Source organism: Meles meles, chromosome 9 (assembly GCF_922984935.1).
Source record: "Meles meles chromosome 9, mMelMel3.1 paternal haplotype, whole genome shotgun sequence".
Classification (NCBI taxonomy): domain Eukaryota; kingdom Metazoa; phylum Chordata; class Mammalia; order Carnivora; family Mustelidae; genus Meles; species Meles meles.
Genome location: NC_060074.1, coordinates 2,631,745 through 2,657,775, shown reverse-complemented (window position 1 = coordinate 2,657,775; position 26,031 = coordinate 2,631,745). Strand labels below are relative to the sequence as shown.

General features: G+C 40.4%; 2 protein-coding genes across 2 annotated transcripts; both read right to left on the bottom strand.

Annotated features, from left to right (window-relative positions):
* Positions 1–104: 104 nt before the first annotated feature.
* On the bottom strand, positions 105–4,879 carry ASNSD1 (asparagine synthetase domain containing 1). Its single transcript, XM_046018177.1, has 3 exons — positions 3,413–4,879; positions 2,949–3,130; positions 105–405 (listed from the first exon to the last, which is right to left on the bottom strand). Exons 1-3 carry the CDS (start codon positions 4,877–4,879, stop codon positions 120–122), a joined length of 1,935 nt encoding a protein of 644 aa, XP_045874133.1. The 3' UTR covers positions 105–119.
* ASDURF (ASNSD1 upstream open reading frame) lies at positions 4,833–8,430 on the bottom strand. The gene is made up of 4 exons (XM_046019369.1): positions 7,927–8,430; positions 6,819–6,872; positions 5,554–5,629; positions 4,833–4,971 (listed from the first exon to the last, which is right to left on the bottom strand). The coding sequence occupies exons 1-4, from the start codon at positions 8,428–8,430 to the stop codon at positions 4,901–4,903; spliced, it is 705 nt and encodes a 234-aa protein (XP_045875325.1). The 3' UTR covers positions 4,833–4,900.
* Between the last annotated feature and the right edge of the window lie 17,601 nt (positions 8,431–26,031).

Here is a 26,031-nt window from a genome sequence, read left to right as displayed (position 1 = left end):
TATATTGTTGCAGTAAAAATCCACGCAATGAACCTTCACACCACTGCATTACTTAATAAAAGGGCAGCAGAGTGTTTTTTTACATAATCATCATTCAGTAAATGTTACATGGTGAAGGATTATGCTTTAATCTCCTTTTCACTAGAAAGGTTTTCTAAGGAAATGACTTGGAGTCTTTCACATTTATCAGATGCCTTTTCATGATTCTTTTCCATTTTTGCAATTCTCGATCCGAACTGCATGGCCCGCTTTGGCAGAAGAGCAGAGGTTGTTAAGCCAAGTTCCACTGCTGCAAGACGCAAAATTAGTTTTTCACCAATTCCACGGGGTAAAGTCAAGTCTGCCTTTTCCCAAACCGGTAGGGAATTTAGAAAGGACACGACATTTTCATCCAGAAAAGGAAATCTAAAATAAGCAGATAAATAGAACCATAAATATAATCACATAAGTATTAAAAAAGTTATGATTTTTCTTTTACGTTTTATTCAATGTTAAAATTTATAGCATCAAATTAATTTTTGATGGCACTGTTTTTCTCAATTAAAAATATTCTGGTTATTTACACAATTTTATGGCTAAAACTTAATCACATTAACAAATATTTCATGTGACTAATTTAATACATAGGCTACAAAATAAATTAAATTCTGGTTCAAAAAGTAAATAAATTAGGCCTATGGTAAGAAATATTCTCAAATTGTTTCATAAGGTTTCTTTGGGGATGCCTTGAAAATAAGTACAGTCTTTTCTTTTTTAAAAGATTTTATTTATTTATTTGAGAGCAAGCCCGAGTGGGGATGGGGGGGGTATCGGGGGACTGGGACAAGAACAAGCAGGCTCTCCGCTGAGCAGAGAGCCTGATGCAGGACTGGATCCCCGGACTCTGGGATCATGACCTGAGCTGAAGGCAGGGGCCTGACAGACTGAGCCACCCAGGTGTCCCACAAGTACAGTCTTGACTCGACTACTCAATCTGTGTGCTCTCTATCATGTCAAAAGAAAATTAACTTTAGAGGTTTGAAATCAATATAGAAGGGCTCTATAATCCTGAACTGGTGAAACATTTACTTAGGGTAAAATTTTATGGCATCAAAATGATTTGGGGGCGTCTGGGTGGCTCAGTCAGTTGAGCATCTGACTCTTAGTTTCAGCTCAGGTCATGATCTCCCAGTCAGGGATCGAGCCCCGAGTCCGGCTCTGTCTCAGCAGGGAGTCTGCTCTCCCTCTCCCTCCTCCTTTCCCTGCTCGCACTCCTGCACACTGAAATAAATAAATCTTAAAAAAATATTGGGGTGCCTGGGTGGCACAGTTGGTTAAGTGTCTGATTCTTGGTTTCGGCTCAGGGGATGATCGCAAGGTCGGCTGGGGGACTGAGCCCCATGTGAGGCTCCGAGGTTAGCAGGGAGTCTGCTTGAGGATTCTCTCCCTCTGCCTCTCCCCGCTCATGTTCTCTCTCTGAAATAAATAAATCTTCTAAAAAATTGTTTGATTACATGTATACCCTTTAAATGGAGACAAATGGTATAATAGAATGAAGTCTTAGATTGAAAAACAAAACCTTTCTGCCCCCTGGTTTCCCTAGCTTCCTATAAAATTCTCATTTTTGTTTAAAATGCTTTGAAACTCTCCCTCCAATTCTTTAAATGCAATTCTGTTACATTAGTGTTTGTTTTATCATATCTTATTCTAGCTTACACAGAGATACTGGAAAGGGTAAAGGCACTTGTTATATGGAGTATTTTATAAAAGTGAATCAACTGCAAAAACATCTCTATAAGATAATCTAATTAATTGATCACTGTTAATATACATGCCAAGATACATAATTAATGAATTATTTAGATCGAGCAATTATCATATTTGTTAAAGCACAAGTCTGTAGTCACTGTTTCAAACTTTCTTCCGAGGCACTTTTGTATGAGAGTATCATACAGGGCCTTCAGAATTAACTTTCACTAAATAAAATAAATTTTTTCTATGACCTATCTGAAATAAAGACTGAATTTGTCTCTCAAATACATGCACCCTTCAAAAGGAAAACATTTTATAGTTTTTATACTATGGTAATATGTATAAATTATGTATGTATGTTATACACGTAGATTCGATATATATAGAATTTACACATTTTCTACATACACTGAAAAGCTGAAGCAGTGTTAAGTGTGAAGTGTTAGAGTGCTGTACTATGACGTTCCAGTTCTCACAAAGCTTACTGGACTCTGTTCTCACATGCTTACACACTTGTAATAAACTAATACCTAATAAATTTACCTACTTGAACAAACTTCTGCTTTTTGTAAACAATACCTCTTTCTTTATCCTTAATAATTTAAAGTTGTCTTCAAGCATTTGTTTACTGCCATCAGACATTCATTGGAGGTAAAAATAAATCCCTGAATTAAAAAAGAATATACATATGAAAGTGCCCTGATCTCTTTGACACCTTCAGGTGACCCGCAATGTCTGACCAGACTGAGTCCAACGAGAGGTGGGTACGGAGCTCTACACACAGGATGTCCATGGCAACGAAGCCAGGTGCCCTCACGCTGGAGGGGAAAGCGTGGGAATAGGGTCTATGCTCTTACTGAGACGAAAGCAAACATTTGAAACAAAACCCAACCCTTTAAAAATACCCTCACTCAGTATTTCATTACCTCAGTTTTACAGTCTTTTCCACTGTAACATGGAAAACAACCACATCATTGTATTATCTTTGAAAATGACCAAAAAGACGTTTCTTTGACAATGAGTTCTGGAAAACAACTGCTCCCTGACAGCTCCCCAGCTTTCCCTCTGATGGACAGTGTTTGTGACAGAGGCCGAGACATTATTGTTTCTACTGCTATTCGTGTGAACGGTCTCCAAAGAAAAGGAATGTTAAAATCTCCTCTTACAGTCTAGTGTTTCTACAGAACTACCCACAGCACTCAGATAGCTGGAATCACCTTGCTTCTTTTCCGTGATCACCAATAACTCTGTCATCGCGACCAAGGTTTCTAGAAGAGATTCGTCCCAGTTCCATCTCAATTTCCTTAATTAATCCTTCCATTCCGTGGGTCTGAAAGTGGACGCGATGGCGAGAATAACCCGCAAGCTGCTCATCAGCACCAATTCCAGAAAGAACCACCTGTGATGGTTTAAGGAAAGCCATACTCCCAATATGAGATAAAGGAAATAACTAAAAGCAAAGCTTTAAAAGTTATCATCTCAAACATACCATTTTCTGACAAAAACAAGGGAAGTCCTAAAATCGTAAAATATGCCCAATTTTTAAAAAGTCTTACACATTGCACTGTAGGTTAAATGCAATTAAGATATGCTATATTCTTGCAACCTAAATGTTAGTAGCTTCAAAGGGTCCACATCAGGTCTCGGAAGTTCCGAGTCCAGTGTGCCTGCCTTCCCATACCTTCGCACTGCTCCGATAGGGTCCCACGCCGCCGCGGGCCACTAGCCGACCAGCTCCTCTCGCAGCAAACCAGACTGCGCAGCCAATGCTGTCATCCAACACCGTATCCAAGGGCTGAACCAAGTGGCGTATTCGAGCTCTTCTTAATTCTTGCAGTTCCTCCAGAGAAACATTAATTTCAACGAAATTCCAAATTCGGGAAGGGTTAGCGGCTTGTAGCTCCTTGAGTCCCGCTCTTCCTGTGACGCGATCTGGCACACTGAATCGTCTGTCAATGCCCCCGTCCCCACCGCCAGCGGCATTATCTCCAGAGGATTCTTCGGAAGGTGTTTCACAACGACTTTTCTGGTTTTTCTTCTTTTGGTTAAAACCAGCTAATACGGTCTTCTCTTTAGTCTTGAAAGCCACGTTAAGAAGATCAATGGGTTCATCCAGGGGTACGTGGAGGTCCGCGAGGGCTGCAAGAACCATGGAATCGACACCCCCCGAAAACAGGACCGCAACGTTTGCTCTCCTGGCACGTGCTTCCGAAGCCGCACTGGGGGTCAGGTGTGCATCCCTGGGTAAGCACGAGACACGTCTCTGCACCGCGAGACTCAGGACCTCGAGGAACTGCTGAACGACTTCCTTCATGTGTCCATCAGTAAGAAACATCTGAAGCATTTCCCTTGTAGGAGGGACACTGACGGTGGTTCCGTGAGGCATCTCGAGGGGAGCTTGCGGCAACGTCCTATTTAAAGGAACAACAGGTTCTCTCAGATGTAGTCCAGCTTCATTTGCTACCACTGACACAAATGTTGGCAAGTCTGCTGAAACCTGAATTAGGCTATTAACACACTCCTTGATAACATTCTCCCCAGAAACAGATTGCCAAGGGTACAAGTTTAAAACCACAGATTTGGAAATGGAAGCAGACTTGAGATCAGTTCTGAAAATTCCAGATGCTGGAACTTCTTGCCACTGACTGGCCACTCCGGATGTCTGCGGGCCAACTGAAGAGAGGCAGAAACTCTTGTCCAAATTACTAAAATGCCAAAGCAGGCTACGGCGACCAAAAAAGTCTCTACCAAACCACAGATGATGACTAGACGCTTGGTAATATATAAAAGACCAAGGACCTTGGACTTCTGAGAACAGTGACAAAATATCAGATTCATTCTTACAGGAGGAAAGGTAATTAAACATTATTTGAGTATCATTCTCTTCAGCTTCAACCTTTATGCCACTGAAGACTTCTCCATTCCACAGGAAAACATCGCCCCTTTCACCTTCCACAGGCTGGGCGGTCAAAACACCTCTTAAGTGAAGGACATGCCCAGAAAACACACACTGGTAGCTAACACTGGACTTTAACAACTGTTTACTACTACTGGGTCCCCGTCGGCTAAGATTACACAGTAAATCCTCTTTCAAATCTTTACTGAAATGCTCAACAGAAAAGCTCACAGAACAACAAATGCCACACATTGTTATGTGAAATCAAGTTGACTATTTCTTGATTTTGGTCTTCTCTGAGTTTTCTAATTCTTGGTATTCTTTTTTCAGTTCATCCAGTATATCTGTGGGGGAGGGGATAAGAAATATTAAGTAAAATGAAAATTCTTGGACCTTTCCCTAGTAATTCGTAGAGCACTTACCAAGATCAAACCACTAGAGTACACGCACTGCATTCAAAAGGCTTCTAATGACAGATGTCTTTTAGGAAAATAATTTCTGTTTATTAAATGCTTATTTTGGCCCAGGCACTGGGCTATGAACTTTATCTATTCCTTGTGTTTAAATCCCAAAAACTTTGGAGGCTCAAAGTAATTCACTCAAAGTTATAAAGGGAGAAAGTGGCAGAGCAGTTTTTATACCTAGATCTGCCAAAAAAATTCTACAGCAGACGTTATTAATTATGGCTTTCTAACACAACTTATATATTTTTATTTTTTTACTGTAGACTTCCATCTTTGGAAGGCTAACTTAAAGAAAAACCAGACCACCGCATTAATTTCATCTGACTTACCGCCATCCGATCTTCGGATATATATTTGAGCATTCAGATGTAGACAGCATAATTTAGGCACTACCATGAGGTTCCACAGAAAACTCTGAAAAGGCTTTTCATGCATTTCTATATAATATACCAAAAAACTTACTTTTGCTTTCAGAAAGCATTTCTGTTCGGTCTGCAAGAAAGAATATGTTGCTGTTCTGTTGCTGCCTATATACTTTCTGCAAAACATAATTAGGCTAATATCAGGATTGGATCTAAAAAGTATATACCAAAACTCTGAACCCTTTTATTGCATATTCTTGAACTTCAGTAACATATATTCAGAACAATACCTTAGTAAATACAGGTAAATAAAAGTCACCCATTATCTTACCACCTGGAAACTGCTACCATTAACACTGAGCTGAAATGTTTTTTCTCTGCATATATCAAACTATCTGTTTCCCTGAACAAAAAGGATCTTATTATAAAAACAGATTTATTATTTGCTTTCATCAATGAACAATATATTGGGAATACTTTTCCTTATCAATAAGTATTATTTTACAGTATTACTGTATGGGTATAACATTACAGTTTATTCCTTAAGTCCTCAAGTTTTAGACCTTTAAGACATTACCAACTTTATAAATCAATGTTCCAATGAAGTTTTTACTAAATCTTTGTTCACTCAATTTCTATAAATGGAACTGGGTCAAAGTGCTACATAGTTTTAAGATTTTGATACATTCTGCCAACTTGCCCTCTAGAAAGTTTGTATCAGCTGTGACTTAAGTTCTAAAATTCCAAAAGGAACAATAGCAAAAATGTTAAACAACCTGTTAGTTATCAAATGCTTAAATGGCTCAAAATAATTTCTTCCGGAACTTTAAAATGTAATTTCTGACAGTAGCTTGGTTGTTTGTGAATACATTAATGCACATGACATTAAACAACCATGTTAAATATATGGAAGACTTGTGTAAAATAATTTCAGGTAGGGGGAAGCAATTTATCCTTTTTGTTTTTTCAACAATTATCCAGTCACTTAAAGGTATAGTTTCCTTTCTTAATATATTTAAAAGTTACTTACTTCAAAAGAAAACACCAAATTCAAGTATAAGTCAATGTCATTAGTGATTACAGATTCAAGATACCACTGTATAATTAATATTGTTTGGTTCAAAGGTACTGCAAGTTTCATACGATGGGAAGAAAACATTATCAACTATAATCAACACAGACATCCACATACGTGTATAAAATCTTGGGCACTTTACACTTGAGCAATGTAAGTAAAAAAGATGCTGAGATCTTGCAGATTTTAATGTAAATATCTTACATATAATTCTTTTTACTTTCATATTTAGTTAATAAGATATAACCAAACCTTCCCACTTACAATTCAAAATTATCGTCATAACTCACCCTGTTCTTCTTCAGGTTAGAAAGTTCATCCACGACAATTTTTTGCTCTTTAATCTATTGAAATAAAGAAAAACTTCTTAAATCGGAGACTAGCAAAGTGTGCTCCACGGAGGGCCTTTTAACCTGAGAGAGATGGGAGAAGGGGCTGGAATTCCCCGGCTGTGCAAGCGGGCAGTCCGCAAACACTCGGATTCTTTCTGAACGGCAGCGCGCGGGCTGCAGCGGGGAAAGCTGGCAGGGGAAACCGCGACTGCACGCGACAGCTGTTCCGGAGCCCACTGAGCCCAGACCCGGGGTTTGGGGAGGGTCACTCGCACTCATGCAAGGGCCCAGTAACGCAACAAAGTCTGTGCTTTTTATTTAGAACAGACCATATGCATCAACAGTATCCGTTTTCAATGACTTCTTTCAAGTCACGCTTTTGCTTTTTTCGCGTGTCATGGACTAGCGACGCTTTTCGAGATTTACGTACACAGAGCGGAGCCACGTGCTCAGCACCAGCAGGTCGTGCAAACGCCCGACACCGGGCCACGGGGCCGATCGCTCTCCGTCTCGGCTTTGCTCCGGTTCCCGTTTCCCAGGCAGGGCGGGGCGGCCCGACGGCGGCCGCGTCTTCCCCAGCAGGACAGGGTCCGCGGCGCGACCACGTGCGTCCAGCGCGCGCCGGAGCGTGTCTGCGGGCGGCCGCGCACCCGCACCCGCACCCGGGCCTCCCCGCCCCTCCGCCGGCAGCCGGCGACCCAGCGCGTGGTAGGACCCCGCGCCGGCGAGGCGGGGCGCAGGGGCGGCAGGCGGGGTGCGCGCGGGGCCGACGGCGCGCGGACTGACCGGCTCGTCGACGGCGCTTCACACACCGACCGGCGGGTCCCGCGACGGACACAGCGCGGCTGGCGGGCCGCCGGGCCGCGGCGCAGGCCGGGGTGCGAGGTCACGGGTCGGGTGCGAGGCGCCGCCAGCGGCTCGGAAAGCGCAGAGCAAAGACCCGGGCCCGCCTCGGCCCCGCGCCGCCCCGTCTAACCGAACCTCGCGGTCTCCGCTTAACGCGCCGCCGAACGCGAGGGCTGAGGGGCGAGCGGCGGGGCCGCGGGACGGTCCGGGCCGCACTCACCCTGCTGCCGAGGTCGTCCTTGCGCAGCGCCGAGGGGTCGGCAGAGCGCGGCCCCGCGCCGTCCTCGGGCCGCCACCCCCCGCTGGGCATCTCCGCCGCGCGGGAACGCGAGCCGCACGGCCCGCACCGGCGCCCGCTCCTCCCAGGTCCCGGCCTCCGCGCGTGCGCGCTCCCGGGGCCCCGCCCTCCCTCTCTCTCTCTCCCATCAGCCTCAGCGAGAGCGGCTGCTCCATCCGGAGGGAGGGTGCAGGAATTGTGCGCGTGCGCACAGATGCCCGGGGAGCGCGTGATTCTGGGCGTGCGATTCGAGAGGTTTCCGAAGGGTCCCCTAGTGGAGCCAACGTAGAAACGCTCCCGCGGCCTCCGTCCGTCGGGGAACCCAGTGGACTGTGCGTCACGGGCGCCCTCCAGTGGTAAGCGTGAGGCATGGAAGCGGGGCGGGAAGTACCGCGGTGATCTGGGCGGGGAAGGATGCGCCGCGGGGCCGTGATGGAAGAGATACATTGTTGGCAACGGAACCGCAGGCTTGTAAAGTTTTTGTTAACTTCTTACTAGGCTTAAACGATAAATACAGGCTGGACAGTTAAAGGTGACTTTCAGATAAGTGAATACATTTTTCATGGAAGTGTTTTCCACGCACTATTTGCAGTGTCTCACCCCTATGAGAAAAGTCACCCGACCTTGGTGAAGAAGAGGCGCTGGTGATCCCTTCTGTCTGTTCCGGGCGTGGCTCCTGCTCTCGGGCTGGTTTCCAGTTCGCGGGCGCGTGCGATAACTTGTGGGTTTGATGCGGCAGAGATGCGAGTGGGATCGTGACTTCTTGTTCAGTTTGTATCTAACTCTGCGAGTCTAACGATATCTTCATGAATATCTGCTTCGTGTCTCAGCAGCTGTTTGGTCTGGACCTACCTGTTCGTGAACTATGGACCGAATAAAACTTCGGCATGGGGTCACGTACTGTGAGAGCCGTGATTTCGGGGGCACTACCCGGCCCCACTTGAGCGTGGGCGTCTCGGGGTGCGGTGCAGATGCGGGCGGGTGTGTGCTCGCCTGATGGAGGGGCGCTCCTCGGGGCCGTCTGAGCCCAGGCGTGTCTTACTGGTTCTTGGAGTGAATCCAGAAGTGGTTATAGAACTAAGTTCACTGTTTACTTTCCCTTTTTGCTCATGTTTTAAAGTTTTGTTTTTGCTTCTCATGTATGGATGCCTGATAAGTTATTAAACATTACTAATAGCCGTGATGAAGAATTTGGTTTCGTGTATGTCCATTTGATGATACCTATTGCATGTTGGGTATTTAGTCTCTATCAGAAGAGAGATGAAGAGAATCCAGTTTTTTGATCTTTTTGTTTGTCCTTTGTGTGCTCAGATTAGTTAAGAACTTCGTGTCCACTGGGAAGGAAAACTGGATTTTTGACTTCTGGGCTGGTTAATGTTTGTATTTCTGTTGTACTTTCAACCCAAGACAGATGTAAAACTGAAGCTATAAGCTCTCTATGTGTCTGTATGACTATAATTTAAAATAGCCTTTATGTGCTGCTATCTGAGTGTGAAATGTTTTCATACTTCTGGACGGTATTGATAAATTCTATTATAATGTCTCTTAAATTAAAGGACTTCTGTTCTGATTGGTCTATAGACATAAATGTGCCCTTGGATAAATCCCCAAATTTTAAAAAGCCCCAAATTTCTAGTACTTAATATGTGTTGGACTTTTTTTTTTTTTGCTTGACAGTACAGTGTTTTAATTTTTTTTTTTAAAGATTTTTACCCATTTATTTGACACACAGAGAGAGATCACAAGCAGGCAGAGAGGCAGGCAGAGAGAGAGAGAGAGGAGGAGGAAGCAGGCTCCCTGCTGAGCAGAGAGCCCTACGCGGGGCTCGATCCCAGGACCCTGAGATCATGACCTGAGCTGAAGGCAGCGGCTTAACCCACTGAGCCACCCAGGCACCCCACAGTGTTTTAATTTTTTATTTATTTTTATTAACGTGTAATGTATTATTTGCTTCAGGGGTACAGATCTGTGAATCACCAGTCTTAACACAATTCACAGAACGCATCATAGTAAATATCCTCCTCAATGTCCATAACCCAGCCACACTAACCCTCTCCCTGACCCCCGCAGCAGCCCTCAGTTTGTTTCTTGAGATTAAGAGTCTCTTATGGTTTGTCTCCCTCCCTGGTCCCATCCTGTTTCATTTTTTCCTTCCCTTCCCCCATGACCCCCTACCCTGCCTCTCAGATTCCTCTTGTGCTGGACTATTATTAGAAAAAAAAATTTCTTCTTAGAAAAACTGCTAGCTTAGATAAATTTGAAGAATACAAATTTATATAATTAAGGTGAGTCTTTGGAGAAATCAAGTTAGATTAAAAATTTTGGTTTAAGAAAGAAAAAATCACTTATATGTCTTTGTGCTGATTTGTCAATGATAAATAAAATACAGATACATTTATTTTATTTTATTTTATTTTATTTAAAGATTTTATTTATTTACTTGATAGACAGAGATCACAAGTAGGCAGAGAGGCAGGCAGAGAGAGAAGAGGAAGCAGGCTCCCTGCTCCGCAGGGCTCAATCCCAGGATCCTGGTATCATGACCTGAGCCGAAGGCAGAGGCTTTAATCCACTGAGCCACTCAGGCGCCCCTATTTTATTTTTTTTTTTAATTTGACAGACAGAGATCACAAGTAGGCAGAGAGGCAGGCAGAGAGGGAGAGGAGGGAAGCAGGCTCCACGCTGAGCAGAGAACCCGATTCGGGGCTTGATCCCAGGACCCCGAGATCATGACCTGAGCCGAAGGCAGAGGCTTAACCCACTGAGCCATCCAGGTGCCCCCAGATACATTTTTAAATGACATTTAAATTTGTCTTTTTATGAAGAGGTTAGCTAATCTGAATTTCCTAAGCTGCTTTTATTGATTTACCAATAAATAAGCTGACATTATGGCTATAAAATATGGAAATTTATGAAAAATGTAAATTTATATCCACTAAAATGAGTAATTATTCAGACAGACTTTTTATATCAACGGTAGTTATGTTTTGTATAATGTAAGTTTATGCATAACTCCAAAATCCTTAGGTAACTTGAAACCTTGAGATAAGAAGTTGGGTTATTTAATGATTAATCATTAGGTAAGTAGATAACTTATTTTTAAAAATTGAATACAGAAACACTGATTAGTAGAAACAAAATTTTAATTTTATATACTTATGCTTCTTGTTTTTATACACTTTAGAATGGCTGTCCTATTGGGTCTTTTTAAAAAAGGTTTTATTTATTTATTTTTTAAGATTTGATTTTTTATTTGACAGAGAGAGAGAGTGTGGACACAAGCAGGGGGAGTGGCAGAGGGAGAAGCAGTCTCCCTGCTGAGCAGGGAGCAAAATATGGGATTGATCCCAGGGCCCTAGGATCATAAGCCAAAGGCAGACTAACTGACTGAGCCACCCAGATGCCCAATTTTTAACAATCTTATTACCAAATATTATATTAACTAAAAAAACTAAAATTTGGCATTCTTTTAACTCACCTCCTGTTTGCCATTTTCAGAATGTGTAAAAGGAAAGCGATTGGCTGTAGATAGTTGTATTTTGTTATGTTACTTATGAGCATTATCTGCTAAAATATTTGCATATGACAGTTCTCAATTACCTACCTCCAGTTCTATGAAATAGAAGTTATTAAATTGCTTAAAAGTTATAATTAGTATGGGTGGCAAAGATCTCATTAGAGGCAAGAGTAGTGGAGGATGCAAGGTAATGGGATGAATCTTGTTTTGCAAGAAAAAAAGAGGGTTCCAAGTACAGTGTCGCTTTATTCCAGAATGTGAAGGAGCACAGTGAAGACTTGAGGAAGTGGAGCAAACTGGACATGATTTGATGAAGGTGGATTTTATTTACCTGCTTTATAATACCTGGGCCTGAAAAGAAGCTATGAAATACATTAAAATTTTGGCCAAGTACATTAGCACAAGATAATAATATTTAACACTTTTTAAAAGATTTTATTTCTTTATTTGAGAGAGAGCATGAGAGAGAGCGAGAGAGCACAAGCAGGGGGAAGGAGTAGAGGGGGAAGCTGACTCCTTGCCAAGCAAGCAATCAATCCCTGATGGGGGGTTGATCCCAGGACCCTAGGGTCATGACCTGAGCCACAGGCAGACCAGCTGACAGAGCCGCCCAGGTGCCCAGTGTTTAACAGTTTTATTACCAACTATTGTATTCATTAAAAAACTAAAATTTGGCATTCTTTTAACTCAACTCCTGGTTGCATTCCCCAAAACCTTTAGGGTTAAATACCGTTAAGCTGGTGGGAACCTGGGAGCACACCTCTCCCGGCACTTGGGGTGTTATTGTAGTTCGTGCTCTGAGGCAGAGTTGTGGCTTTTCTATGTAGCTGGAGACCGAGCTTCCCAGTACGGTGGTCTTCCTCGTACTCCGCGGTCTGCAGCAGCGGCTGGCAGGGTAGGAGTTCTAGCTCCGCTTCGAGTTCACTCCTTGATCCGTGATGTTGTCCGTACTGAGTGGGCGGAAATACTGCAGGCCAGTCTATGGCTGCTTATCCCCTTTTCGGGGTGGGTTGTTGCTCATGGCTGTGCTTGGCTTGGATATTTTTTGTGTGTTTGTTTTTTCTTTTTTTTTAATTTCTGGGGCCTCTCAAGGTGGCATACTACTAAACGAAGTAGTGATTGTCATATTTGTGTGGTGAGACACTGTTTTCAAAGTTCTTTCACATTTTATCTTTTTTTTTTCATGTATACCCAATTGTTTCTATTTCCTCCCTCAACTGCTATAATTCCTACAGTGCTTAAAATAACATTTTGGGGTTACCTGGCATCATTTGTCTTGTGTGACTGGTTCAGGACTGACCACATGCAGCCACCACAGAACGAAATAGGCTCTGCTTCCTTCTTTCGTTTAAGTCCGTTGTTGGCATGCACCCTACCTGGTGAGATGATTTCACGTTGATTAATGCTGCTGCGCTGTTGCTCTGGGGCTGCGGTCTTCGTATATTTCATTCTGTTTAACAATACATAATTCACTGTTGACGTTTTTATAAAAGCGTAAAGCATTATTACCCTCCCTTCCAAGATTTTGAATGATGGTTCCCCAGCCACTGTCTTTCCTTGCTTTCTTGGTATATTGCAACACACAATTGTTTCTAACCACGTAAGTCTCCTCTCTGTCTTTCCCAAATGAAGTGTCGAATAGTGCTGTGGTTCCCACATACCAGTCAGTAGGTGAGTGCCTTCTAACTATATAAAGTCATCTGAAAATTTTGTTCATATACATATTGATTTCTCAGTCCTTTCCTCAGATTTACTGGATCAAATCTTTGGAACTGGGATATGGTTGTCTGCTACATCGCTTAGTATTTACGATTTGCCTTATAATCAAAATGGCTGGGGGCGCCTGGGTGGCTCAGTGGATTAAGCCGCTGCCTTCGGCTCAGGTCATGATCTCAGGGTCCTGGGATCGAGCCCCGCATCGGGCTCTCTGCTCTGCAGGGAGACTGCTTCCTCCTCTCTCTCTGCCTGCCTCTCTGCCTACTTGTGATCTCTCTCTCTGTCAAATAAATAAATAAAATCTTTAAAAAAAATTAAAAAAAATGGCTGGGCTCAAATTTAGGCTTATATTTATTTATGTGTGACTTTGGATAAGTCATTACCCTCTCAAACCCCAGTTTCCTAATCTGTAGAATGGGAGTAGTAAGTGTGCTTAAGTCAAAGGTCGTCAGGAAGATTGGGTGAGTTAGTGTTTTGTAAGATGTTTATAACAGGGGCGCCCGGGTGGCTCAGTGGGTTGGACCTCTGCCTTCGGCTCGGGTCATGATCTCAGGGTCCTGGGATCAAGCCCCACATCGGGCTCTCTGCTCTGCAGGGAGCCTGCTTCCTCCTCTCTCTGCCTGCCTCTCTATCTACTTGTGATCTATCTCTATATATCAAATAAATAAAATCTTTTTTAAAAAAAAGATGCTTATAATAGTTCCAGGCATATAGTAAGCACTATCTAAGTGTGTGTTAAAAAGCTAAGTTAGTAGTTACCCCAGACGAATTTGACACAAGCAGGGTTTATAAACCAATGGAACGGAAAGAACCAGGTTCCAGATGCTTGGCCTGTTTTTCATCGAAGGTACGTCTTCTCTTCTACTTCCAGGGATCCCAGCAGGGCTAAGGCTGAAGGTGTTTTTGGTTATCTTGGTTGTCACAATAAATGGATGGTTCTATTAACTCTGATGAGGTAGGACTAGTTGGAAGTCAATTGAAAGGAGACTGACCCACAGACCTTTAAGAAGCCTAGACTAGCAGGCTAAATGGTGGTCTTAGCAAGGAGACAGCACTGGAAATTGCATGGGGTGGGATTTTGGCCTGGCTCTAAGTAACAAAGAGATAAAGTCAAGGATGAGGTAATATTGTAATCCAAGTAGGTGATTTGCATCAGGAGTTCTGTCAGACTGTGACAAGGCCTGAAATATGGTCTGGTGTTTATAAGTGGGGTTCTGGTATCAGAAGGCAGACTACTGGGCCTTATCATACAGGCACTGTGGGGAGGAGACAGTGTCTTAGCTTAGTAGAGAACCATATCAGCCTGAGTCCCCAGGCACTGGGCAGGAGATGAGTAAACCCTTTCAACTAGAGAGAAGATGGGTTCTGTAACTTAGGTTCAGGTATGGAATGTGGAGATTGGACACACTCGGCTCTTACAGCCTGCATCACTTTGGGGCTCTTGTGCAGGGCAGGGATTGGAGGAAGATAAATGAGACACCTAGGTGCAAAATTTAAGGATGCACACACATTCAGGGTATCGCAATGAGCACCTCTGTAGATTTTCATCCCTAGGTATCTCATACACCTGATTCTAGGGGGGCCTAGTTCTTGTATCTACGGGTTTGAACATCTCATTATTGGTGATACAGTCTTACAGTGCAGGGCTCAGTGTGGCTTGTCAATGACAGCAGTGGAAGTTGCTTTTTATGGTACCCATACAGCTTTCCATCTCTGACAGGTAAGAAAAAGGCTGATTAAAGTTATCTTAGTTTTGCCATAATTTCTGTGATATGTTCACCTCATTTCTCAAAACTAGGGATATGTTTAAAAAATTTTGTTTTACATTATTAAAGAAGCAAGGTTAAATGTAACCATCTCTGTGAGCTAGATTACAGTGAATAGCTAAGTCAATTGAACAAAGTTATGAAATGTTTAATATCTGGAGAGTACTAAAGTGATTAGGCATTTATTGTTACCAAATTTGCATTCAGGTGCTTTTAAAACATGCAGAACTGCATCCACCTGAGTGAATCCGTAGGAACAAATAAAGTCTAAATGATGTATTAATAATATATATTTATATATTTGCATAGTGTTACTTTATATGCCCTCCTTATAATGCAGAGCTACGTATTTTTTACCCCAGTTCTGATTATTAGCTATAATAAAGTTTTATAAAGCTTTACTTCAAATCTGTTTATGGTAACAGTGTAACTCTTCCTTGGTGTCTTAAGTTTTTGTTTTTGTTTTTCCTTTCTTTGTGAAGCAACTACCAGGAAAATCCTATTTGTGTTACCACAGTATAAACAAGCAAACAAGTTAGTTCAAGTGAGTTCAATTTATAAGTTATTTTGCTTGTAGGTTCTGTTGTTTTAGCATTAAAAGCATTGCTACACTGTGGTTATTGGCTTGCCCTAGTAAAACAAAACTAAACAACTCATGAGTATGTGTCCACAGCTCCCAGGGGTTTTGTAGTGGAAGTCGAGTGCAAGCCCGAGATTAACTCCTGGATGACTAAAGCTGTACTCAGTGCTGGTTTACTGTGTCGTAGGTGTGGTTGAGCCTTCTTGAAAGAAGGAGCAGAAGATAATTTTTGCAGAAGAAAGAATTTATATAAGGGACAGGGGAAGAGGGAGTTGGTGAGAGTATGGAGGAAGCTGGGCAGTTAGAACTTGAGAGACTGGTGTTCAGAGAACAGAAATTATGATCATACCAGTAGTACTAATATTTGAACTGATTGTAATTTTACTTGAGAGTTAAGTAAATGAAGACAAAATGTAACTACGTAGGGTTATCTATTAATATAAACCTAGAACCGGGCCTTGGCTTTTTTTCTATGTTACATGGTTTAATTAAAGTGTTTAGTTCAACTAAAGAAAATTTGTATCAAGGCATGAAAATTTCTTTTGTTGTTGTTGCTTATTTCCTTTTAAAAAATTTTTTTTTGTAGTTTCAAGTTTTTATTTTAATTCCAGTTAGTGGGATGCCTGGGTGGCTCAGTAGGTTAAACATCTGACTTCGGCTCAGGTCGTGAGCTCGGGGGTCCTGGGATGGAGCCCTCTTGGGGCTTCCTGCTCAGCGGGGTGTATGTTTGTCCCTCTCCCTCTCCTTCTGCATCTGTCCCCACTCATGCCCACTCTCTCTCTCTCTCTCAGATAAATAAATACATAAATAAATAAATATTTAAAAAAGATAACTTCTATTTAGTTAACATACAATGTAATATTAGTTTCAGGAGTATAATTTAGTGATTTATCACTGCTCATCTCAAGTGCCCTCTTAATACCCATCATCCCTTTAACCCATCCGCCACCCACCTCCCCTCCAGCAATCCTCAGTTTGTCCTCTATAATTAAGAGTTTATGTTATGGTTTGCCTCACCGCCCTTCCCCCAAATATGCATCTGTTTTATTTATTTAATTCCACATATGGGTGAAATCATATGGTATTTGTCTTTCTCTGACTGACTGACTTTGCTTCGAATAATATACTCTAGCTCCATCCATGTTGTTGCAAACAGCAAGATTTCATTCTTTTTTATGGCTCAGTAATATTCCAAAACACATAGGCACACACACACACACATACACACCACCACCTCTTCTTTACCCATTCATTAGTAGTTAGATATTTGGCTATTGTTGATAATGCTGCTATAGATATTAGGGTGCGTGTATTTCTTCAAGTCAGTATTTTTGTATCTGGGTAAATACCCAATAGTGTAATTGTTGGATCATAGGTTAGTTCTATTTTTAACATCTTGAAGAACCTCCATACTGTTTTCCACAATGGCTGTACCAGTTTGCATTCCTGGCAACAGTACAAGAGGGTTCCCCTTTCTCCATATCCTTGCCAACCTCTGTTTTTTCCTGTTTAATTCTGACGATTCTGATGGGTGTGAGATTATAGTTTTTATAGTTCATTATAGTTTTGATTCGCATTTCCCTGATGATGAATGACGTTGAGCATCTTTTCGTGTGCCTCTTAGGCATCTGGATGTCTTCCTTGGAAAAATGGCTATTCATATCTTCTGCCCATTTCTTAACTGAATTATTTATCTTTTGAGTGTTGAGTTTGGGAAGTTCTTTATAGATTTTGAATACCAACTCTTTATCACATTGGTCATTTGCAGATATCTCTCCCATTCCATTGGTTGCCTTTTAGTGTTGTTGATTGTCTCCTTCATTGGGCAGAAACTTTTTATCTTGATGAAATCCCAGTAGTTCAATTTTGTTTTTGTTCCCTTGCCTCTGCAGCTATATCTAGTAAGAAGTCGCTATAGCTAAGGCCTGTTTTCTTCTCTAGGATCTTGGTGGTTTCCTGTCTCACATTTAGATCTTTAAGCAATTTTGGATTTGTTTTTGTGTATGGTAAAAGAAAGTGGTTCAGTTTCATTCTTTTGCATGTTGCTGTCCAGTTTTTCCAATGCCATTTGTTGAAGAGATTATCTTTTTTTCCACTGGATATTCTTTTCTGCTTTGCTAAAGATTAAAGGCCATACAGTTATGGGTCTATTTCTGGGCTCTCTATTCTGTTCCATTGATCTAGGTGTCTGTTTTTGTGCCGGTACCATACTGTCTTGATCATTACACCTTGGTAATAGAGCTTGATGTCCGGAATTGTGATGCCTCCAGTTTTGCTTTTCCTTTTCAAGATTGTTTTGGTACTCAAGGTCTTTTGTGGTTCCATACAAATTTTAAGATTTGTTTGTTCAAGCTCTGTGAAAAATGCTGCTGGTATTTTGATAGGGATTGCATTAAATGTGTGGATTATTTTGGTAGTATAAACATTTTAACACTATTTGTTCTTCTAATCCATGAACATGGAATGTTTTTGCATTTCTTTGTTTCATCTTCAATTTCTTTCATAAGTGTTGTATGGTTTTCAGAGTACAGATCTTTTACCTCTTTGGTTAGGTTTATTCCTAGGTATCTTATGGTTTTTAGTACAATCGTAAATGGGATTGATTCCTTGATTTCTCTTTCCGAAACTTTGTTATTAGTGTATAGAAATGCAACAGATTTCTGTATCTTGATTTTGTATCCTGCGACTTAACTAAATTCTTATGTCAGTTCTAACAATTTTTTGGTGGAGTCTTTTTGGTTTTCTATATGTGGAAGCATGTCATCTGCAAATAGTGAAAGTTTGACTTCTTTCTTGGTGATTTGGATGCATTTTATTTCTTTTTGTTTGACTACTGAGCCTAGGACTTTCAGTATAATGTTAAATAACAGTGGCGAGAGTGGACATTTCTGTCTTGTTCTTGATTGTAGAGGAAAAGTTCTCTGTTTTTCCCTATTGAGGATGATATTAACTGTGGGTCTTTTGTATATGGCCTTTATGATGTTAAGATATGTTCCCTTTATCCCTACTTTGTTAATGGTTTTTATCAAGAATGGACACTATTCTTTGTCAGATGCTTTTTCTGCATCTATTGAGAGTTCTTATCTTTTCCTTTATTAATGTGGTGTATCATTGATTGATTTGTGGGTATCGAACCACCCTTGAAAGCCAGGAATAATTCCCACTTGATCATGGTGAATGATTCTTTTAATGTATTGTTGGATTCAAATTGCTAGTATTTTGTTGAGAATTTTTACATCCATGTTCATCAAGGATATTGACCTGTAGTTATCTTTTTTTAATGGGGTCTTTGTCTGATTTTGGAATCATGGTAATGTCAGCCTCATAGAATGAGTTTGGAATTTTTTCTTTGATTTCTATTTTTTTGAATAGCTTGAAAAGAATAGCATTAACTCTTGTTTAAATGTCTGGTAGAATTCCCCTGTGAAGTCATCTGGCTCTGGACTTTTGTTGGGAGATTTTTGGTTACATATTCAATTTCTTTGCTGGTTATCAGTCTGTTCACATTTTTTTTTTTGTCTTCTTGTTTCAGTTTTGGTAGTTTGTATGTTTCTAGGAATTTGTCAATTTCTTCCAGGTTGCCCAATTTTTGGCATATAATTTTTCATGATATTCTTTTGTAACTATTTGTATTTCTGTGGTGTTGGTTATGATCTTTCCTCTCTCATTTATGATTTTATTTACTTAGGTCCTTTCTGTTTTCTTTTTGCTAAGTCTGGCTAGGGGTTTATCAATTTTATTAATTTTTCCAAAAACCAGCTCCTGGCTTCATTGATATGTTCTACTGTTTTTTGTTTGTTAGTTTCTGTATCATGTATTTCTTCTCTAATTTTTATTATTTCCCTTCTTTTTCTGCCTTTAAGTTCATTTGTTGTTCTTTTCCTAGCTCCTTTAGGTGTAAGGGTAGGTAATGTATTTCAGACTTTTCTTGCTTCTTGAGGTAGTCCTGTATTGCTATATACTTCCCTCTTACGACTGCTGTTATTGCATCCCAAAGGTTTTGGACCACCATGTTTTCATTTCTGTGTATTTTAAATTTCTGCTTTAATTTCCTGGTTGCCCTTTTCATTCTTTAGTAGGATGTTTTTTAACCTCCATGTATTTGGGTCTTTCCAAATTTTTTCTTTTGGTTGACTTCAAATTTCATAGCATTGTGGTCAGAAAATATGCACGCTATGATACTTATCTTTTTGTACTTGTTGAAGCCTTGTTTGTGACCTAATATATGATCTATTCAGGAGAATGTCCTTTGTATATTTGAAAAGCCTATTTATTCTGCTGCTTTAAGAGGAGATGTTCTAAATATATCTGTACAGTCCATTTTTTCCAGCATGTCATTCAAAGCCACTGTTTCTTTGTTGATTTTCTGCTTAGATGATCTGTTCATTGAGGTAAGTGGGGTGTTAAAGTTTCCTACTATTACTCTATTATTATCAATGAGTTCCTTTATGTTTGTTATTATTTTACATATTTGAGTGCTCCCAGGTTGGGGGGCACAAATATTTATAATTGCCAGATATTCTTGTTGGATAGACCCCTTTATTATGATATAATATAATCATCTCTTCATCTCTTGTTACAATCTTTAGTTTAAAATTTAGTTTGTCTGATATGAGTATTGCTCCTTTGGCTTTCTTTTTACATCCATTTGCATGGCAAATCGTTCTCCATCCCCTCAGTTCCAATCTCAGGTGTCTTTAGGTCTTTAGGTCTAAAATGAGTCTCTTGTAGGTAGCATATAGATGGGTCTATATATATTTTTTTTTAGAGGGAATACAAAGTTTATTCAAACATTTAAAATAATTTAAAATAATCAGTTACACAGAGTACAGTTAAATTAACCAAAACCAATATCAAGTAATTTTTTTTTAAGTGGCAACACAATATAGGAAAGCAGTGGCTTTAATAACTTTATAGGAGAATCACACAAAAGCACCTACAATACTTTTTGAAGAAATAATAATATGGAAAAAAATTATAATTAAAAAAATAATTATAAATATATATATAATTGATATAATTATAATTAAAAAATAATATTAAAAATTGTTTTTTTATCCATTCTGATGGCCCATGTCTTTTGGAGCATATAGTCTGTTTACATTCAGAGTAATTATTGATAAATATGAATTTAGTGTCGTTTTATTACTTGTTTTGTTGTTGTTGTCTCTGTTCCTTCCTAGTCTTTGTTATTTTTATTCTTTCTTTCCCACTCAAAGAATCCTCTTTAATATTTCCTGCAGGGCTGGTTTAATGTTTACAAACCCTTTAGTTTTTGTTTGTCTGGGAAACTCTTTATCTCTCCTATTCTGAATGATAGCCTTGGTGGAGAGAGTATTCCTGGCTGCATATTTTTCCCATTCAGTGCATTGAATTTATCATGCCACCATCTTTGGCTTGCCAACTCTCTGTGGGGAGATCTGCTGCAAAGTTTATTTGTCTTCCCTTGTAAGTTAGGGCCTTCTTTTGTCTTGCTGCTTTTAGGATTTTTTGTTTATCTCTGTATTTTGCAAATTTAACTGTGATATAACTTGGTGTTGGCCTAATTTTGCTGATTTTGATGAGATTTCTCTGTTCCTCCTGAATTTGGATGTCTGTTTCCTTCCCCGTTTAGGGACGTTTTCAGCTATAATTTCCTCAAATAAACCTTCTGCCCCCTTTTCCCTCTCTTCTTCTTCTGGGACTCCTATGATACTAATGTTATGCTATGGAGTCCTTGATTTCCCTAAGCCTACATTTGTGATCTAATATTTTTCTTTCCCTCTTCATTTCAGCTTCATTATTTTCCATAATTTTGTCTTTCATATCACTTATTCATTCTTCTGCTTCTTCCATCTTTGTGGCCATTATATCCAGTTGGTTTCAAATCTCAATTATTGCATTTTTCATTTTGGTCTATCTAGTTCTTAGGTCTTTTATCTCTGATACCAAGGATTCTCTGGTATCATCTGTGCTTTTCTCAAGCCTAGGTATTACTTGTATCTGTTTCAATTAGATCTCTGGCCATGACCTTTTGTTCTTTCTCACGGGATAAATTCCTCCATCTTGGCATTTTTGTCTGGGTCTCTGTCTTCTGTACAGGGCCTGGTGCTTCAGGAAATGTCCCTTATATGCTCTGTGCACTCTGCTGCTTTTTTTGGTCTGCTTTTCCCCTCAAGTCAGTCCTCTGTGGAGTGTCCCCTTGCCTGCAGCGGGGAGTGTTTGGACCTTGGCCAGAGTGTGACAGGTTTTAACTAGAGGTGTTCTGGTCTTCTTGTTTAAAGAGACCTGATACTATTTCCACCAGAGCTGAAGCTTTGCAGAACTCTATGGTCAGTAGATGTGGTGCATGCAGGGCAGGGAGGGGTTGGGCCGATGCGGTGTGGAGTGTGTGTGTGTTGGGTGGGTGGATTTGTTGGTGCTGCTCGTCTGCAGGAGGGGTCTGTTGCTCTGGCTCTCAGGCACGCTTGTCCCGATAAAGAAATGCCAGCAGAGTGCGGGAGCTTCCACTGTTGGCACTGTGCTGCCTATTTAAGTTCGTTTATAGTGAGGGACAGGGGGAAGAAATGGCACGAGCCTCCTCCCTCGTCCCAGAGAGGGGAGTTGGTGTCTAAGAATCTCCCAGAAGAGCCGACAATCTCCCCTCATGTTCCCAGGTTTTCCTCAGATCCCTGCCTTCACCCTGTCTGTGTCCAAGCTGTCTGCCTGCCTGACAGTGCTGTGAACCTTGGGCTCTATCCCAGACTGGCTGAGTTTTAAAACTATAAACTTTCAAGACCTGGTATGGTGGGAACCATACTAGTCCCCCCAGGGGCTCAGCCATACTGGGGCTGGTGCAGGTTTGTTCCAGAAGGGCAGTCACACCAAGGTGTAAGTGGGTGGATTTTGTAGGAAAGCACAACAAAGAGCCAGTATACAGGTTAATCACCCTCAGTAGTTGTCTCTGTCCTTATGCTGAGGGACAGCAATGGAAATGGAAGCTGTCAGCTCTTTTGTCCCTGGAGAGGCAATGCCACTTTTCCCAGGTGCACTCCAAGGAGGGGGAATTGTCTCTTCCAGTGCTACCTAGGGGATCCTCAGATTGTACAATCTGTCCCGCCCCCTCCCCACCATCTGCCTTCCTTCCCCCAAGGAACACAGCTATGCCTGCCAGTCTCCATACCTGCCACAGTGTGAACTTCTCAAACCCCAGTCTTTGGGCTGTGCTGGTTGTAAAACTTGTGAAAATCAGCCCCTCTCACTTTCCTAGTCAATGGCTTTGGGGAAGCATTTTCCTTGTGCCATCCCGTGTGTTCCTCTCTCTACTCCTCTCTCTCCCTCCACCCCGACCACAGCCACCTCCCCTCCACAGCACCCACCATCCATTTCTCCCCCAAACCATGTATCTTTATCTCTTACCTTTCGTGATGTGACTTCTTCTCTTTCTCTAGTTGTGCAGTTCATTCTGTCAGTCCTCAGATCGATTTCTTTGGTATTCAGAATGATTTGATATTTATCTAGCCATGTTCAAGAGACAAGGCAAGCCTGGGGTCTTCCTATTACTCTGCCATCTTAGCTTGGCATGAAAATTTCTATCATGAGACTCACAGGACCCTGAACCATTTTTTCAATTTAGGAATTCTTTTATTAATAAATTTAATTTTTTAAAAAATAAAAACAAAATATTTCATAAATTTCCTTAGTAATTTAAATATTATATCCTTGTGATATATGAAGAAGGTTACATATTAAGGAAAGAACCAGAAAGAAACTGGTAGGAAAGGAATATCCTTACTGAGAACTAAATGCTCCTGCAACCAAATATCTGAAGCTGGTTTAATATTTTATAACCCTTTATTAGAGTGATAAGCTCTGTTTTTGAGCTGTATAGTATCTCAGTTTTTTTCTTTACTTTTTATGCTTAGCTGCTTCTGATTCTAAAATTATAAATTCTGATTAAAGGGCCGCATCAAAAAATCTCTCTGATCCCTATTGATAAACTAAACAAAATACAACAGCGTTAACAAAATCCTATGCTATTTCATTGCTTCCTCTTCCATGTACTTAGGAAATACTCAACACCCCAGATAAGTAAGTTCTAGTCTAAAATGTGAAATCCTAGCTTCTAAGACTGAGATAGTTCTGATTTGCTAGTTCACTAAATGGTTCTAATTCACTGAATAAGTTTTAAGAACTCTGTGCCTCAGTTTCCTTACTTACAAAATAGGATAATAATAAGCACCTGCATTATAAGTGCATTATGAAGCTCCCTAAAGGATAATTTAAACATAACTTGAATAAAAAGAAGAAACAGAAACTACATTGAAACTTTCTTGGATACAGAATACTGAAAGGAAAGTCATTTATAAGTTTTCTAGGAATTAAGTCTTAAAACCTCTTCTGTAATTGAGGACTCAGTTCATCTCTAAGGACACAATTTCATATGCCATCTCGAAAGACAAGTTTTATAATATAGATATCTGAAGCATCAAGCATCGTGGAATCAAAAAACCCCAAAGTTAACACCTGGAGCTCCCAATTAATTCATGACTATAGATTTTTAACTTAGTCTCATTAATCTTATGGTCTCAGAATAAAAATACCAGTGCTGCTACCAAAAATATGAGTTATTTTTGCCTTTCGAGAATATCTTACTAAATAAGTATAGTTAAGTTACTATGCTGTAAAGTTAGGTCTTTCTTACTTATGTCATCAGTATTTTCTTTTTCTCCACATACATATTTTGCACCTTTTGACAATACATACCTTTACACTTATTCATGCATAGATATCTTATGGGTTTTGGTATATGTGCTGCCGAAGCGAGCACATCTTATGGGTTTTGGTGGTATTGTAAATGGTAGTTTGGGTTATTATTTTATTTTCTAATTGATCACTTGCTAATATATGCAAATGTTTTTTTGCATATAGATTGATCTTATGTCTTGTGACCTCATTAAACTCATTTATTCTAGGAACCTTTTTGTAGCTCCTTCAGTATTTTCTATGTAGAAAATTATGTTCCCTGTGAATAAACAGTTTCATTCTTTTTCTTGTCTGATTGCACTGGCTAGAACCTCTTGTATGGTGCTGAATAGGAGTAGTGAGAACACACATCTTTTCATTGTTCTTAATCTTAGGGGGAAAGCAATCAGTCATTTACCATTAAGTGTGATATTAACAAAAGGAACTTTCATAGGTTTTTAAAACCAGAATGAGAAAGCTGAAAGTTTGTTGAATGGATATTGAATTTTATCATTCTTTAAGGTGATCATATGGTGTTTCTTTAATCTGTCATTATAAGGAATTAAATTTCTGAATGTTAAGCCAATCTTATATTCCTGGGATAATTTCTGCCTGGCAGAGATGTATTACCTTTTAATGTATTTTAATGTAATTTACTAGTATTTTGTTGAGCATTTAAAAAATCTAGTTCATGAGTGCTGCTGGTCACTTTGTGAAAAGCTATATTTTCTTTGCAACCTATTTTGCCTGATTTTAGTATCAAGGTAGTGCTGGCCTCATGAAATTAGTTGGGGAGTGTTCCTTCCTGTCTGTATTTTGGAAGCATTTGTATAAGATTAATATTATTTTTTTTCTGTTAATGTTATGCAGAATTTGCCAGTGAAGTTATCTGTGCCCAGAGTTTTCTCTTCCGGATAGTTTAAAAAAACTATTATTTCAATTTCCTTAATAGATACAGGACTATTCAAATTATATATTTCTTCTTGAGCTTTGTCTTTATTTTCAACGAGTTCCTCCTTCAGCCTTGCTTCAGATCTTACTTGTGAGCACTGGTGGTTGTGCGTTCCCCTTCTGTTTATGGCTTCTAGAGGCTTTATACTCTCATTCTCGCTCACATTTGCCTTTTAGCAATTCATGGACATGTTAGCTGAATTCTCTGTCTTGAACTCTATGGTGTCTCATGGGGTCTCTTCCTATTCTTCACTGATTTTCATGAGACACTTGTTCTTCTTCCCAGCGGCCACCAAAACAACTGTGCAAAGAATTGGCATCATCAAAAGCAATATAGTAGAAGCTAATGTTGAAACTGTCAATACTTAATAAATAAATAAAATCTTAAAAAAAAACAAACACCTGCTCTCTCAAATAAATAAATAAACCCTAACCCTAACCCTAAAAAAAGACAGGGCACCTGGATGGCTCAATCAGTTGGGCATCTGACTTCAGTTCAGGCCATGATCCCAGGGTCCTAGAATTGAGCCCTGCATCAGGCTCCCTGTTCAGTGGGGAGTCTGCTTCTCCCTCTGCCCCTCCCCTTGCTTGTGCTCACACACACTCTCTCTCTCAGCTAAATAAATGAAATCTTAAAAAAAAGAAACTGTCAATACCTTGAGTGACTAACACAAGCCATGTCCAACAGATGTCCTATATTCCTGTTTCTCTCCAAAATGTAAAACATTGCACAGTGCCCCTGTGAGTTCCGTCTGACACCCTGGAGCACCTTAGTGCACTGTTTGGGAATGTAGGCCTTGCCATGTTGCTGCCGT